This window comes from Chlorocebus sabaeus, chromosome 26 (assembly GCF_047675955.1).
Source record: "Chlorocebus sabaeus isolate Y175 chromosome 26, mChlSab1.0.hap1, whole genome shotgun sequence".
NCBI classification, from domain to species: Eukaryota; Metazoa; Chordata; class Mammalia; order Primates; family Cercopithecidae; genus Chlorocebus; species Chlorocebus sabaeus.
In genome coordinates this window covers 17,092,607-17,109,113 of record NC_132929.1, presented here as the reverse complement: position 1 = coordinate 17,109,113, position 16,507 = coordinate 17,092,607, and the positions used below count along the sequence as shown (strand labels likewise).

The following is a 16,507-nucleotide window of genomic DNA, read 5'->3' as shown; positions in this document are numbered from 1 at the left end:
GAAATGCAGATTCCTGGCCTGGTGCTGTGGCGCACGCCTGTAATCCCAGCACTCTGGGAGGCCGAGGCAGGTGAATCAACAGACGTCAGGAGACCAGCCTGGCCAACATGGTGAAACACCATCTCTACCAAAAATACAAAAATTAGCCAGGTGTGGTGGCACGTGCTTGTAGTCCCAGCTACTCAGGAGGCTGAGGCAGGAGAATTGCTTGAACCTGGGAGGTGGAGGTTACAGTGAGCCAAGATTGTGCCATTGCACTCCAGCCTGGGCAAGAGTGAGACTCAATCTCAAAAAAGAAAAAGAAAAAGCTGGCCAGGTGTGGGGGCTTACGCCTGTTATCCCAGCACTTTGGGAGGCCGAGGCATGCGGATCACGAGGTCAGGAGATCGAGACCATCCTGGCTAACACGGTGAAACCCAATCTCTACTAAAAATACAAAAAATTAGCCGGGCATGGTAGTGGGCGCCTGTAGTCCCAGATACTCGGGAGGCTGAGGCAGGAGAATGGTGTAACCCGGGAGGCAGAGCTTGCAGTGAGCTGAGATTGCGCCACTGCCCTCCAGCTTGGGTGACAAAGACTGTCTCAAAAAAAAAAAAAAAAAAAAGGCCATGTAAAAGCAGAGTATGTCACCACTGAAGCTGCACATGAATGAAGAGGTGGGCAACTTCACAAGGAATAGACAGATACTGGATTTTTAGGCTTTTTCTACATTTATGGTGTTGGGGAGTCAAGCACAGAAATTGCATCTTAGCTGGAATGAATGGGAAGTGGCCACAGCTGACAAAACTGTGTCTAGAGGCCAAAAGTGCTGGCCCCTCGAAGAATGTTTCCACTTCATGTGTCCAGGCAGCAGCAGAGTAGACTGCAGCTGACAGTACAGACATAAACTTGAGTTAGGGAGACACTGTGATTTCAAACTTGAAGGGACTAAGTTACATAAAATTCTTATAAAATGGACAAAAGTTATTTTGTTTCAACCACAAGTATTTATTGATGGATCGAAGATACAATTTTAATGGAACAGTAAGGCACAATCTTGGATTAAAACACTTTGCTATACAGCCAAAAGGGGGGAAAGCTATAACCTTAGGAACTTTATGCCAATCAAGAAGCCTCTAAAGTACCTCTCTAATAGATCAGTATCAGACATTCTTCCCTTTTACACTAATTCCTATATTACATCACTTGATCACAAAGTGTGACTGATACTCATAAAGAACGCCTCATTCATTTATATTTGAGCCATCCAGCCAGGCTACTCCCCTGTTCTCCACTCTTTTCCACCTTTTTGCAGTGGTATTTTTGTAGCAATCCCCTTCCTAAAGAATAACCTACACATCTTCAATAGTTTTCCAAAGCAAGAAAACAAGCAAGCAAGCAAGCAATGAGTCAGAGACAGTCAGCCAAGGGCAGATGTGTGGATAAATAGACTCATAGACACATACATTGGGATAGCAGCAGCCTGATACACTGAAGTCTACTGACTTTGGCAGAAAAGTTTGACTGTGGCTTGCTCAAAGACCTGTAATGCCACCTTAGGTTGTGCTACTAGTGCCAGACCTCTTGTGTTTAAGGGATTAGCAGTGGTCTATACAAGGAGCTAGGGAGCTAATGTAACCAGGCAGCTAATGATACAATAGTCAATGCTTTGGACATGTATTAGGAGCAGACTATGGCTTTCATCATTAACATTTGCCAAGTGTAAAATTCATAAAGAATTTTGTGACTGAGCATGGTGGCTCATGCCTGTAATCCCAGCACTTTGGGAGGCTGAGGTCAGAGAATCACCTGAGATCAGGAGTTCAAGACCAACCTGGTCAACATGGTGAAACTCCGTCTCTACTAAAAATGCAAAAATTGCCCAGGAATGGTGGCCATGTCTGTAAACCCAGCTACTTGGGAGGCTGAGGCGGGAGAATTGCTTGAACCCAGGAGGCAGAGGTTGCAGTGAGCCAAGATCACGCCACTGCACTCCAGCCTGGGCGACAGAGTGAGACTCCGTCTCAAAAAAAAAAAAAAAAAATTTGTGCAAAACTTCAAGACACTAAGGAAGCAATCTTTAAATATTTTGGACTGGGGCCAGGCGCGGTGGCTCACGCCTATAATCCCAGCACTTTGGGAGGCTGAGGCGGGTGGATCACGAGGTCAGGAGTTCAAGACCAGCCTGGCCAACATGGTGAAACCCTGCCTCCACTAAATATACAAACAATTAGCCGGGCATGGTGGTGCGTGCCTGTAATCCCAGCTACTTGGGAGGCTGAGGCAGGAGAATCGCTTAAACCCAGGAGGCTGAGGTTGCAGTGAGTGGAGATCACACCATTGCACTCCAGCCTGGGCGACAGAGCAAGACTCTGTCTCAAAAAATATATAAATAAATAAATAAATTTGGAGTGGGATATTAGGCACTTCCATAACACTAATCTTTCTACTTGGAAATGTGAAGTGGAAAACATTGCAGTGCACATAACACTGAGGCATAAACCATGCTGTAAAGGTGTGAATGCATGAGGCTTTATAGGGTGCCCAGCCTCCTTGTTAATAAAAGCCATGAGAAAGTCCCTAGGCATATTGTCAGAGCAGCCATTCTGGTACTTACAGTGTCCCCAAACTAAGCAAACCTGTAAGCATACTGCTGTTTTTTTTTTTAACAGTCAACACTGCACTAACAAGAGGAGCCACATAGGTACAAAGTTGAGAATCAGAGGCCAGAGGTAGAGTGATGTGGGCAAGCAGCCTAGAAGACTTGACTCCATACCTCTCACCAAGGCCACCTTTCAAAAAGGGTATCTCCACCTAGCAGCCTTTGATGACAGAGCAGAGTGCAGAGGATGGTCTCATACTTTGAGAGAAATGTTGGTTACTAAAAAGCTCCTGGAGAGGCAACATCCCAGAGGCCCATTTAATAATGAAGGTAAATAAAAACTGCCAGACCCCTGAACTATCCTGCCAAGTCAGAAATACATATATAGGGCATAGCTTGTGGTGCAAGTAGAACAGAGGAGATTTTGAGGCTTAATGAAAGGCCGAAAGACTGCCAGAGTTAAGTGAACAGTATGTTGGATGACACAGAAGTAGGAAGCAAAGAACATATAAAAAGGATAAAGCATGCTGGCAGACTCGCTGGAGGGAAGGCAGCAGGGCTACAGTCTACTACACCTGGTGAAAGAGCTTTGCTGGCTTGTTCTTGGCATGATTGCCTCTCTCACTTTCTCAGACTGGATGGATGTGTGGCATTCAGCGGCAGAAGAGGGAAGATATTTATAAATGAAGAACTAGTGAATGGATACTGAACAGAAATAGATAGGGTGTACCATTCTGTAATGCCCTGTTTATACACCAAAGGCAGGTTTGTGTTGACAGAACATATTTGGGGTTGTCATGCAACAGCAGTAGTACTTTGGGAGAAGGGGAATGAGGGGGTGGAGGTGGAGTTGGTGGAAGGAGGACTTTCAAGTTCCAGTTCTTAAATACTAGACTGCAAGGAACAGTTTGGTCTCCTTTAGTGAAGAAATCGGATGCTCATTTTCTGTTCTACATCCACCTTCTCCAAAACCTGAGGGAGAAAACCAGTAATAGTTACGAAGGTTATGAATGTCACAACACTCCCAAGCTCTTATCTGAGTAATGTTCTCCCCATTTCCTCCTGTGCAGTAAAACGTCACTTTTTCAAACAAAGAGGTAAGTGACCAACCTTAACAAATTCTGTGAAAGATATGGCACTGTCCCCATCCTGATCAGCCTCCTGAATGGTCCTGTCTGCGATGCTGCCCAGCTGCTCATCTGAGATATTTACTCCGACCATCATGCGTAGCACCTGGAAGACCAAGAGCCAGGAATTACAAGGGTCTTGGGAATCAGAGGGAGTCTTTATTGAGATTAAAAATAAAGCTATCACCATCCCCCTTTTCCTTTGATGCCCTCAAATACAGTCATGCACTACATAAGAATGTTTTGGTTAATGACCAACCACATATATAATGGTGGTGCTGTAAGATTATAATACTGTATTTTGATGAGAACACATGGACACAAAAAGGGAAACAACAGACACTGGGGCCTACCAGAGGGCGGAGTGGGAGGTGAGAAACACAAAAAATAACTATTGGGTACTAGGCTTAGTACCTGGGTGGCGAAATATTCTGTACATCAAACCCCCATGACAAGAGTTGACCTATATAACTAACCTGCATGTGTAGCCCTAAACCTAAAAGTTAATTTTTTTTTTTGAGACGGTGTCTTGCTCTGTCACCCAGGCTGGAGTGCAGTGGCGCGATCTTGGCTCACTGCAAGCTCTGCCTCCTGGGTTCACGCCATTCTCCTGCCTCAGCCTCCCAAATAGCTGGCATTACAGGTGCCCGGCACCACGCCCGGCTAATTTTTTGTATTTTTAGTAGAGAAGGGGTTTCACTGTGTTAGCCAGGATGGTCTCAATCTCCTGACCTCGTGATTCGCCCACCTCGGCCTCCCAAAGTGCTGGGATTACAGGCGTGAGCCACCACGCCTAGCCAAAACAATCTTAAAAAAAGATTACAGTACCCTATTTTTACCGTACCTTTTCCATGTTTAGATATATATATATATATATTTTTTTTTTGAGACAGGATCTCACTCTGTTGCCCAAACTGGAGTGCTGGAGTGCGAATGTGACTCACTGCAGCCTCACCTCCCATGCTCAAGTGATCCTCTCACCTCAGCCTCCCAAGTAACTGGTACTACACTACAGGTGCATGCAACCATGCCTAATTTTTTTTTCCCCCTGAGGTGGAGTTGTACTCTTGTTGCCCAGGCTGGAATACAATGGCATGATCCCGGCTCACTGCAACCTCCACCTCCCAGGTTCAAGCGATTCTCCTGCCTCAGCCTCCCGAGTAGCTGGGATTACAGGGACGTGCCACTACACCCAGCTAAGTTTTGTATTTTTAGTAGAGACAGGGTTTCACCATATTGGCCAGGCTGGTCTCGAACTCCTGACCTCATGATTCGCCCGCCTCTGCTTCCCAAAGTGCTGAGACTACAGGTCTGAGCCACTGCACCCAGTCGCCTGGCTAATTTTTCAAAATTTTTTGTAGCAATGAGGTCTCACTGTGTTGCCCAGGCAGGCCTTCAACTCCTGGGCTCAAGCAATTCCCCCTCTGCCACCTCCCAAAGTGCTGAGATTATAGGCGTGAGCCACCATGCCCAGCCACAGATATGTTTAGATACACAAATACTTACCATTTTGTTACAACTGCATATAGTAGTCAGAACAGTAACATGCTGTATGGGTTTGTAGTCTAGGAACAATAGGCTACACCATATAGCCTAGGTGTATAGTAGGCTATATCATCTAGGTTCATGTAAGTACATTCTATGATGTTCCTACAACTACAAAATTGCCTAACATTGCATGTCTCAGAATGTATCCCCATCTTTACCATCATGTGACTAAATAACAGCTAAAAGGCTGAAACCCTTATCTTCTCATCTAGGCAATGATGTAAGCAGAATTTATCTAGGTGACTGGATAAGAAGACAAAGACTAAGGGAGAGTCCTTTGCATTTTGCCCTTCCTCATTCTTCTTACCCAGAACACAGATATGCTGTCTGGTGGCACTGCAGCCACCCTGGAGCCATGAGGTGAGTAATATGAGCTATGGATGCCAGGCCAAGAACACAGAATAAGCCTGGTTCCTGGACGTCAGTGAGGTACTGTACCAGCGTGGACAGTCTGTCCGAAACATTCTTGTTGCATGAGCCTAACTAGTTCCTTATTGGTTTAAATCAGTTTGGTGGGGCTTTCTGAAATCCCACCCAAAATGTAGTCCTCTTTGAGGTGCTGCACTAAGCCAGCTACTCCTAAAGTATGGCCCAAGAAAACAGAAAGATCCTGGAAGAGTTAAATGCTAAATCCCCTTCTGAGAAAAATAACAAGCACAATTAAAGGGTTGCGAGAATTGAGTAAGAGAATTTAACACTGTTTCACTAAATCTGTCTTAAACTTAACCAATCCTTGGGCCCCTGGGAATTCTATTAACATCTTTAGGGTGTGAACATACTTTGAAAATTGCTTCCTTAAACAAAATAAGCAACTTTAACAATTTGACTGTCAGGCAATATGGAAAGGCTGGTTCTTAGGCAATATAAAATGGGGGACAGGGTACCTTTCTGACTCCTTATATTATTACTGCAGTCAGCCACCTCTGTCTTCAGATGGTAAGAACTGAGCTTTTCCACAGGAAGGAAAGGGCCTCTAGTCCAGTGGTTCACAGGCTTCCTTTCCTCCACTCCTTTACTCCTTTACTTCCTTCTACAATCTCATGAGATTTTTTTTTTTTTTTTTTTTTTTGAGATGGAGTCTTGCTCTATTGCCAAGGCTGGAATGCAATGTCATGATCTCGGCTCACCGCAACCTCCACCTCCCAGGTTCAAGTGATTCTCCTGCCTCAGCCTCTCGAGTAGTTGGGATTACAGGTGCCCATCACCATGCCTGGCTAATTTTTGCATTTTTAGTAGAGATGGGGTTTTGCCACTTTGGTCAGGCTGGTCTCGAACTCCCGACCTCAGGTGATCTGCCTGCTTTGGCCTCCCAAAGTGCTGGGATTACAGGCGTGAGCCGCTGCGCCCAGCCTGTAATTTGCTTTTTAAAAATCGATTTCATGGGCCGGGCATGGTGGAGAAACCCTGTCTCTACTAAAAATACAAAATTAGCTGGGCGTGGTGGTACATACCAGTAATCCCAGCTACTAGGGAGGCTGATGCGTGATAATCACTTGAACCCGGGAGGCAGAGGTTGCAGTGAGCTGAAATTGCACCACTGCACTCCAGCCTGGGCAACAAGAGCAAAATTACAAGCCGGGTGTGGTAGTGCGTGCCTATAGTTCCAGCTACTCGGGCGGCTGAGGCAGTAGGATGGTCTGAGCCCAGGAGTTCAAGGCGGCAGTGTGCTATGATCATGCCTGTGAATAGTCGCTGCATTCCAGACTAGGCAGCAGAGAGAGACACTATCAGTCAATCAATCAATCCATCAATAGTAAATTACATGATTTTCTAAAAAGAAAAAAAGCTGAAATACTGATTTGTATCCAAACTGATTATTTTTTAAATAAACCAATTGTTGAAAATTGGAAGTTGTGGCCGGGGGTGGTGGCTCATGACTGTAATCCCAGCACTTTGGGAGGCTGAGGTGGGCGGATCATCTGAGATCAGGAGTTCCAGACCAGCCCTGGCCAACATGGTGAAACCCCATCTCTACTACAAATACAAAAAATAGCTAGGCATGGTGGTGGGCACCTGTAATCCCAGCTACTTGCGAGGCTGAGGCAGAATCGCTCGAACCCAGAAGGTGGAGGTTGCAGTGAGCCGAGATTACGCCATTGCATTCCAGCCTGGGCGACAAAAAAAGAAAATTGGAAGTTGCACATTTTAGGTACAAATGTACACAAATAGAAGGATTAATAAAAAGAGACAATGCGCCGGGTGCAGTGGCTCATGCCTGTAATCCCAGGACTTTGGGAAGCCGAGGCAGGCAGATCACGAGGTCAGGAGTTTGAGACCAGCCTGAAGAACATGGTGAAACCCATCTCTACTAAGAATACAAAAATTAGCCGGGCATGGTAGTGCGCGCCTTGGCAGGAGAATTGCTTGAACCTGGGAGGAGGAGGTTGCAGTAAGCTGAGATCATGCCACTGCACTCTAGCCTGGGCAACAGAGCGAGACTCCATCTCAAAAAAAAAAAAAAAAAAAAAAGAGAGAATGCTAGCAAAGATAATCAATAGACAACTCATTTGCCATATTCCCTGTGTGTGGCCAAGCAGATGAATCCAACCTCAAACAGCAGCTTCTTCAGATCCCAGACCAAATATTTTGAGGTGTTTTATTTGTAGAATTATAAAACTGGATTATGTATGGGTATCTATAGTGTGAGTCGGAGGGTGAGGATAGAAGTGGTGGTGTCTTTAACATCATTTCACCAGGAGCAAATGACACATGTATGTAGTCCCAGCTACTTGGAAGGCTAAGGCCAGAGAATCACTTGAGCCCAAGTGTTCAAGCCAGCCTGGGCAATGTAGTGAGACTGTCTCAAAAAAGAAAAAAACAAGGTCATCTCATCCGATCTGTTAATGAAGACATGACGGCCCAGAGGTGGCTTGACTCAGGTCCCAGGAAGCAGCGGCATGAGCTATCTGCCCAGGCCTCCATTCCCAGCCCAGTGCTCCCTCCGCCTGTCCATGCTGCCACTTATTGTTCCAGTCAAAGTTCTTCAGGCCAGGTGCGGTGGCTCATGCCTGTAATCCCAGCACTTTAGGAGGCTGAAGTGGGCTGATCATAAGGTCAGGAATTTAAGACCAGACTGGCCAACATGGTGAAACTCTGTCTCTACTAAAAATACAAAAGATAAGGCCGGGCGCGGTGGCTCAAGCCTGTAATCCCAGCACTTTGGGAGGCCGAGACGGGCGGATCACAAGGTCAGCAGATCGAGACCAGCCTGACTAACACGGTGAAACCCCGTCTCTACTAAAAAAATACAAAAAACTAGCCGGGCGAGGTGGTGGGCGCCTGTAGTCCCAGCTACTCGGGAGGCTGAGGCAGGAGAATGGCGTAGACCCGGGAAGCGGAGCTTGCAGTGAGCTGAGATCTGGCCACTGCACTCCAGCCTGGGTGACAGAGCAAGACTCCGTCTCAAAAAAAAAAAAAAAAAAAAAAAAAAAAAATACAAAAGATAGTCAGGCGTGGTGGTAGGTGCCTATAGTCCCAGCGACTCGGGAGGCTGAGGCAAGAGAATCGCTTGAACCCAGGAGGTGGAGGTTGCAGTGAGCTGAGATCACACCACTGCACTCCAGCCTGGGTGACAGGGCAAGACTCTGTCTCAAAAAAATTTAAAAAAGAAGTTTAATAGTGAATTATTATTATTATTAAGACAGAGTTTTGCTCTGTTGCCAAGGCTGGAGAGCAGTGGCCCTATCTCGGCTCACTGCAACCTCCTCCTCCTAGGTTCAAATGATTCTCCTACTTCAGCCTCCCGAGTAGCTGGAATTACAGTGGTGAAACACCGCATGCAGCCTACTGTTATTTTTAATGTTTGGTGAAGGTTTTTATATATACGCTTTATTGATTTAAGAAAGGTTCCCTCTACTTCTGGTTTTCTAAGACTTTTTTTTTTTTTTAATCATGAATGGATGGTGAGGCCAGGCAAGCTGGCTCACACACTTTGGAAGGCCGAGGCAGGTGGATCACTTGAAGTCAGGAGATCGAGACCACCCTGGACCAACATGGTGAAACCCCATCTCTACTAAAAATACAAAATTAGCAGCGCATAGTGGTGCGTGCCTATAATCCCAGCTGCATGGGAGGCTGAGTCAGGAGAATTGCTTGAACCTGGGAGGCGGATGTTGCACTGAGCTAAGATCGTGCCACTGCTCTCCAGCCCGGGTGACAGAGCGAAACGCCATCTCAAAATAAATAAATAAATAAATAAATAAGTAAATAAAATAAAATAAATGGATGATGATTTTATCCATTACATTTTTCTATGGAAAAGACCACTCAATTTTTCTTCTTTAAAGTGTTGGTGTGGGTAAAATACATTGGTTGATTTTCTAATGTTAAACTGACTTTGAATTTCTAGTACAATTGCACCTTGGCTATGATATATCATAATATATCCTTGGATATAACATATATATTATATTATATATTGCTGGATTCAGTGTGTTAATATTTTGTTTGGGATTTTTACAACTATTTGCGTAAAAGAGATTGAGCTATAACTTTCTTTTCTTTTTTTTTGAGACAGAGTCTTGCTCTGTCACCCAGGTTGGAGTGCAGTGGCACAATCTCGGCTTACTGCAAGCTCTGCCTCCTGGGTTCATGCTATTCTTCTGCCTCAGCCTCCTGAGTAACTGGGACTATAGGCACCCGCCACAATGCCCGGCTAATTTTTTGTATTTTTAGTAGAGATGGGGGAGATGGGGTTTCACCATGTTAGCCAGGATGGTCTCAATCTCCTGACCTTGTGATCCACCTGCCTCGGCCTCCCAAAGTGCTCAGATTACAGGCATGAGCCACCATGCCCGGCCCCTAATTTTCGTTTCTTATACTGTCTTTTATAAGATTGTCAGGTGTGGCCGGGTACGCCTGTAATCCCAGCACTTTGGGAGGCTGAGGTGGGTGGACTGCTTGAGCCCAAGAGTTCAAGACCAGCCTGGCCAACGTGGCGAAACCTCATCTCTACTAAAAACACAAAAATTAGCCAGGCATGGTGGAGCATGTCTGTAATCCCAGTTACTCAGGAGGCTAAGGCACGAGAATCGCTTGAACCTGGGTGGCGGAGGTTGCAGTAAACTGAGATGGTGACATTGCACTCCAGCCCAGGCAACGAAGTGAGACTCTGTCTCAAAAAAAAAAAAAAAAAAAAATGATTGTCAGGCAAAAGTTATGCTAGCCTCATAAAATGAGTTGGGGAGCAGAGTATCTTTATTAAAGTATAAATAATATACAATAAAATGTACATATTTAAAATGGACAGTTGGGGCCAGGCATGATGGTTCATGCTTGTACTCCCAGCATTTTGGGAGGCTGAGGTGGATTACTTGAGGTCAGGAGTTCGAGACCAGCCTGGCCAATATGATGAAACCCTGTCTCTACTAAAAATACAAAAAAAAAAAAAAAAGTAATATGTACAATTGGATAAGGTTTAACATATGTACCCGCCCATGGCACCGTCCTCACAATCAAGATAATAACCTCCAAAAGTTCAACCAATACTTTCACAGGAATCATATTAAGAAAACATGGGCCAGGCGTGGTGGCTCACACCTGTAATCCCAGCACTTTGAGAGGCCGAGGCGGGTGGATCACCTGAGGTCAGATCTGGGTCAGAGAATAAACACATGCAACTACAGAGTGACTGCCACTGTCTTTTTTCTTCAGAACTCAGAAAACCATATGTAGCAACTTTCAAGAAAATAAACTCTTCTCGCTGAAGAAATTCCCAACTCAAAAGCAAGGGACGCTGCTAACACTGACCTGCAGACTGTTTTGTTTTTTGCTCATAGAAATGTAAAAGAATACGTTGGGTTGCTCCTGAATCTGCCCTGAGTAATTTCATCCTGGGATGAAATGCCAGTCACTGCTAGGAGGAAAACAGAGAATCATCCCTTGAAGCAACAAAGAACAGTGGGCAGTTGGCTCAGGGTACACCAGCACAGCAGCAGCTCCTTGACTCTTAGTCAACCCTAAGGACAGACTAAATAACTGCATTTAACTAAGTATCATCAGAATTACCTGGCTGCCAATAATCTGATTTGGCAATAAATGAATTACCTGATGTAAACCATGTTGTATATTTTAACTCTCAGTCAGTACCTAAAAGCCATTTAGTTAGCTTTTATTTATTTACTTTTTTTTTTTTTTGAGATGGAGTTGGAGTTTCGCTCTTGTCGCTCAGGCTGGAGTGCAGTGGCACAATCTCGGCTCACAGCAACCTCCGCCTCCTGGGTTCAAGCGATTCTACTGCCTCAGCCTTCCGAGTAGCTGAGATCACAGGCACCCACCACCATGGACAGCTACTTTTTGTGGGGAAAAGAAAGATCAGACTGTTACCGTGTCTATATAGAAAGAAGTAGACATAAGAGACTCCATTTTGTCCTGTATTTGAGATGCTGTTAATCTGTGACCCTACCCCCAACCTTGTCCTTGCAAGAGACATGTGCTGTGGTGACTCAAAGTTTAACGGATTTTGGGCTGTGCAGGGTGTGCTTTGTTAAACAAGTGCCTGAAGGCAGTATGCTTGTGAAAAGTCATCACCATTCTCTTAATCTCAAGTACCCAGGGGCACATACACTGCCAAAGGTCACAGGGACCTCTGCCCAGGAAAGCTAGGTATTGTCCAAGGTTTCTCCCCATGTGATAGTCTGAAATATGGCCTCGTGGTAAGGGAAAGACCTGATCGTCCCCCAGCCTGACACCCGTGAAGGGTCTGTGCTGAGGAGGATTAGTATAAGAGGAAAGAAGGCCTCTTGGCAGCTGAGATAGAGAAAAGCATCTGTCTCCTGCCTGTCCTTGGGCAATGGAACATCTCGGTGTAAAACTCGATTGTATGTTCCCTTTACTGAAAAAGGAGAAAACCGCCTTAGGGCGAAAGGTGGGACTTGTTAGCACAATGCTGCTCTTTATGCACTAAAAAGGTTTATGGAGAGGTTTGCATATGAATATCAAGGCACAGCACTTTTCCTTAAACTTATTCACGTCACAGATCTTTATTCATAAGTCTTACTGCTGACCTTCTCCCTATGATGATCCTATTATCCTGCCACTTCCCTTTTTCTAAGATGGTAAAGATAATGAGTGGGTCCTCTGTATGCTGAGCACCGGTCCCCGGGGCCCACTTTTTCTTTCTCTATACTTTGTCTCTGTGTCTCATTTCTTTTCTCAAGTCCCACCTAACAAGAAACGCCCACAGGTGTGGAGGGGCAGGCCACCCCTTCACTTTTTGTATTTCTAGTAGAGACGGGTTTTTATCATGTTGGCCAGGCTGCTCTTGAATTCCTGACCTCAGGCGATCCGCCCGCCTTGGCATCCCAAAGTGTTGGGATTACAGGCATGAGCCCCTATGCCCAGCCTAGTTAGCTTTTAGATAGTGGAGACATCTGTCTATGAAAACATAATAGGCCATTTCAGGTTTTCCCAGGTCATCTCCTTTGCCTTATAACCAGGACAAGACTCTGCATAGAGCAGGTATTAAATAAGCTCTTACTAAAGAACAGGTCCTGCCCACAATAATAAGCAGGCAGAGTCCAAGCACAAGTTCTCCAGGAGCTCCCCGACATACCTGTAACAGCTCGTCACGGGAGATCTTTTCATCTTTATCCAAATCATACAGTCGAAAAGCAACTGTAAGGGAAAAACATAAAGTTAGTCAAAATTCTGTAGTGTGATGCCCCTTCTCAAGGCACTAAATATATAAGACACTAGACAAAACTGACAGCCAATTAATCAATTTTCCAAGAACAACTGCCATTACTTATAGGGCATTTAAAAAGTTGTAACACTGAAGAATTGAGAATTGATGAGTTCTTAGGTTAAATGAAGTATGCTCCCTCTTCCAACAAATCAGAAAACTTCATAAAAAGAAAGCCAAATGTCCTTTTTCTTAACCTAGAATGTTAAACAGCCCCCCAAAACACCCCTTACGTGGTTCTGTAAGTTAGGTCACCTCACACAAACATCAATTCTACCAGGTACCACTCAGGGAGAACCAACAACAGGCACCACACAGGCACCATGAGAGCTGCCCACACAAAGCACTGCTTTGGGAAAGGAGCCTCCTGGGCAAAACTGTCTCGAATTTCAAGTAATTCTCTACCACTGGGGAGTCCTGCAGGTAAAGAAATTGAGTTTCAAGTAAATATGATGGCTCAGATGGTCTCCTGGCCTTATCATGTTTCTTTAAGCCTTCTAGAAACTAGGATATAGGAGAACTTTGCTTGAGTCCATGAGATAGAAATCAGAAAAGCAAAGTCATTAGATTTCTGCCACTGTTGCTGAAGCGCTACCAACAGAATAGGGTGTTATCTCTGGGTGATTTTATAGGTGTGGTGACAAATCGCCAGCCTGAGGACGTGAATGTCTTGTCCCACAACTGAATTTAGTGTGGTTTTTAGGTTTTGAATCACTTCAAGAATGCCACTAAGATTGTGGGTCTTAAACAGAGTGCTGCAAACCCTAAAAGTCCCAAATCCACTGCTCTAGAGCTATTAAGATCCACGGATTTAGACTCTGTCCTTAAGAACTCACTATCTAGTACAGGAGAACAACATACACGACTCTCTCAAATACATCCTACTTACATCCTAAGCACTACAACATATCCAAACTGTTGGGGGAACAAAGTGTATGGCAGACGTGGCTTTCTGGTGGAGCTGGGGAAACATCAAGGTGCGGTAACATTTGAACAAGGCCTTGAAAGACAAACAGAAATGTGCCAAGGGGTGGCCATTCCAGGCAGAGCTATTATTAGGCACAAAGGCGTAAGAACATGGATTAATATCTACAAGTGTAAGTATCATTCCCCTCCAAAATAAAAGGGTGAGTCCACTGAAAGATGACATGAAAGTAATTTTAAAATCTAATTTACTCCTTGTAAGGTATGTATCAGAATTCCAGAGAAAGGAAGTAGCTAGGAGAGACTTCTGATATATATTTTTTTTCTGTTCTGTTTAATGTGGTTGATTAATTTTAATTAATTTATTTTTTTCAGACAGGGTCCTGCTCTGTCTCCCAGGCTGGGTGCGGCAGCACAATCATGACTCACTGCAGCCTCCACCTCCCAGGTTCAAAGGATCCTCTCACCTCAGCCTCCAGAGTAGTGGGAACCAGACACCACGCCTGGCTAATTTTTAAAAATTTTTGTAGAGCTAGGGTATCACTATGTTGCCCAGGCTGGTGAAAGGTACAAGGTCTTTGTCTAGATAAATCGATTTTTTTTTTAGATGGAGTCTTGCTCTTTTGCCCAGGCTGGAGTGCAGTGGCATGATCTTGGTTCACTGCAACTTCCGCCTCCCAGGTTCAAGCAATTCTCCTGCCTCAGCCTCCCGAGGAGCTGGGATTACAGGCACGTGCCACCACGCCCGGCTAATTTTTGTATTTTTAGTAGAGATGGAGTTTCACCATGTTGGCCAGGATCGTCTCGATCTCTTGACCTTGTGATCCACCTGCCTCAGTCTCTCAAAGTCCTGGGATTACAGGCGTGAGCCACCACACCCGGACAGCTGGTCTTGAACACCTGGGCTCAAGCAATCCTCCTGCCTCAGTCTCCCAAAGTGCTAGGATTATAGCAGTGAGCCACTGTGCCGGGAACTTTAGCTCAAATTTCAACTCCTCAAAGAGGTTTTCACCGACCACTCTTTCTAAAGTAGTGACATCTCCCCATGCCTTTCTCATCTCATATATTCACTTCCTTCACAGACCTTGCCACAATAAATCTTGTTTATTCACCCATCTTCTCTATAGTCTGTCTCTCTTATTAGATCGTAAGTTCTAAGAAAACAAGGGCCTTACCTGATTTATTCATCACTGTCTCCTGGGCCTAAAATAGTACCTGGCATGTAGTAGGTGCTCAAACATTTGCTTAATGAAAAACCAAAAGAATGATCTCAGTCAAACCTTTACCTTCCTTTATTTTATTTTATTTTATTTTATTTTTTTTTTTTTTTGAGACGGAGTCTCGCTCTGCCCCCCAGGCTGGAGTGCAGTGGCCGGATCTCAGCTCACTGCAAGCTCCGCCTCCCGGGTTCACGCCATTCTCCTGCCTCAGCCTCCCGAGTAGCTGGGACTACAGGCGCCCGCCACCTCGCCCGGCTAGTTTTTTTTTGTATTTTTTAGTAGAGACGGGTTTCACTGTGTTAGCCAGGATGGTCTCGATCTCCTGACCTCATGATCCGCCCGTCTCGGCCTCCCAAAGTGCTGAGATTACAGGCTTGAGCCACCGCGCCCGGCCTATTTTATTTTATTTTTTTAAGAGATAGGGTCTCAACTCTTGTCGCCTAGGCTGGAGTGCAGTGGTGCAATCATGGCTCACTGCAGCCCCAAACTTCTGGGCTCAAGTGATCTTCCTGCCTCAGCCTACTGAGTAGCTAGGAATACAGGTGTGTGCCACCATGCCCAGCTCAATTTTTTTTTTTTTTTTTTTTTTTGGTAGATACTGGGTCTCATTCTGTTGCCCTGGCTACAAACCTTTACCTTTACTTCAATCAACGCTATTGCTGCTTCTTTTTTTTTTTTCTTTTTGGGAGACGGAGTCTTGCTCTGTCGCCCAGGCTGGAGTGCAGTGGCATGATCTCGGCTCACTGAAACCTCTGCCTTCTGGGTTCATGCGATTTCCCTGTCTTAACCTCCTGAGTAGCTGGGACTACAGGTAGGTGCCACCATGCCCAGCTAATTTTTGTATTTTTAGTAGAGGACAGGGTTTCACCATGTTAGCCAGGCTGGTCTCAAACTCCTGACCTCAGGCAATCCGCCCACCTTGTCCTCCCAAAGTGTTGGGATTACACGCATGAGCCACCATGCCAGGCTGCTGCTTTTTTTTTTTTTTTATTGTGGTAAAATATACACAAAATTTCCGGCTGCTTCTTTTTTTTTTTTTTTTTTTTATTGTGGTAAAATATACATAAAATTTATCAGTTAAACCTTTTCTACAGGTACAGTTCGGTGGCATTAAGTACTTTCACACTGCTGTGCAAGCATCACCACCATCCATCTCCCCATAACTTCTGCATCTTCACCAGCAGAAAACGTACCCTTTTAACAATAACTCCACCACCATCACCACCATCCATCTCCCCACAACTTCTGCATCTTCACCAGCAGAAAATGTACCCTTTTAACAATAACTCCACCACCATCACCACCATCCATCTCCCCATAACTTCTGCATCTTCACCAGCAGAAAACGTACCCTTTTAACAATAACTCCACCACCATCACCACCATCCATCTCCCCATAACTTCTGCATCTTCACCAGCAGAAAAT

General features: G+C 45.1%; 1 protein-coding gene across 1 annotated transcript in view; it reads right to left on the bottom strand.

The window, feature by feature from the left end:
- Window positions 1-963: 963 nt before the first annotated feature.
- CHP1 (calcineurin like EF-hand protein 1) overlaps window positions 964-16,507 on the bottom strand; it is a 53,184-nt gene continuing 37,640 nt past the window's right edge. The window contains exons 5-7 of the mRNA XM_008016944.3: window positions 12,809-12,870; window positions 3,692-3,814; window positions 964-3,553 (exon numbers count right to left, since the gene is read on the bottom strand). Of these exons, the coding sequence (XP_008015135.1) occupies window positions 3,500-3,553; window positions 3,692-3,814; window positions 12,809-12,870 (239 nt within the window). The 3' untranslated portion in view covers window positions 964-3,499. The remainder of the gene's footprint in view (window positions 3,554-3,691; window positions 3,815-12,808; window positions 12,871-16,507) is intronic.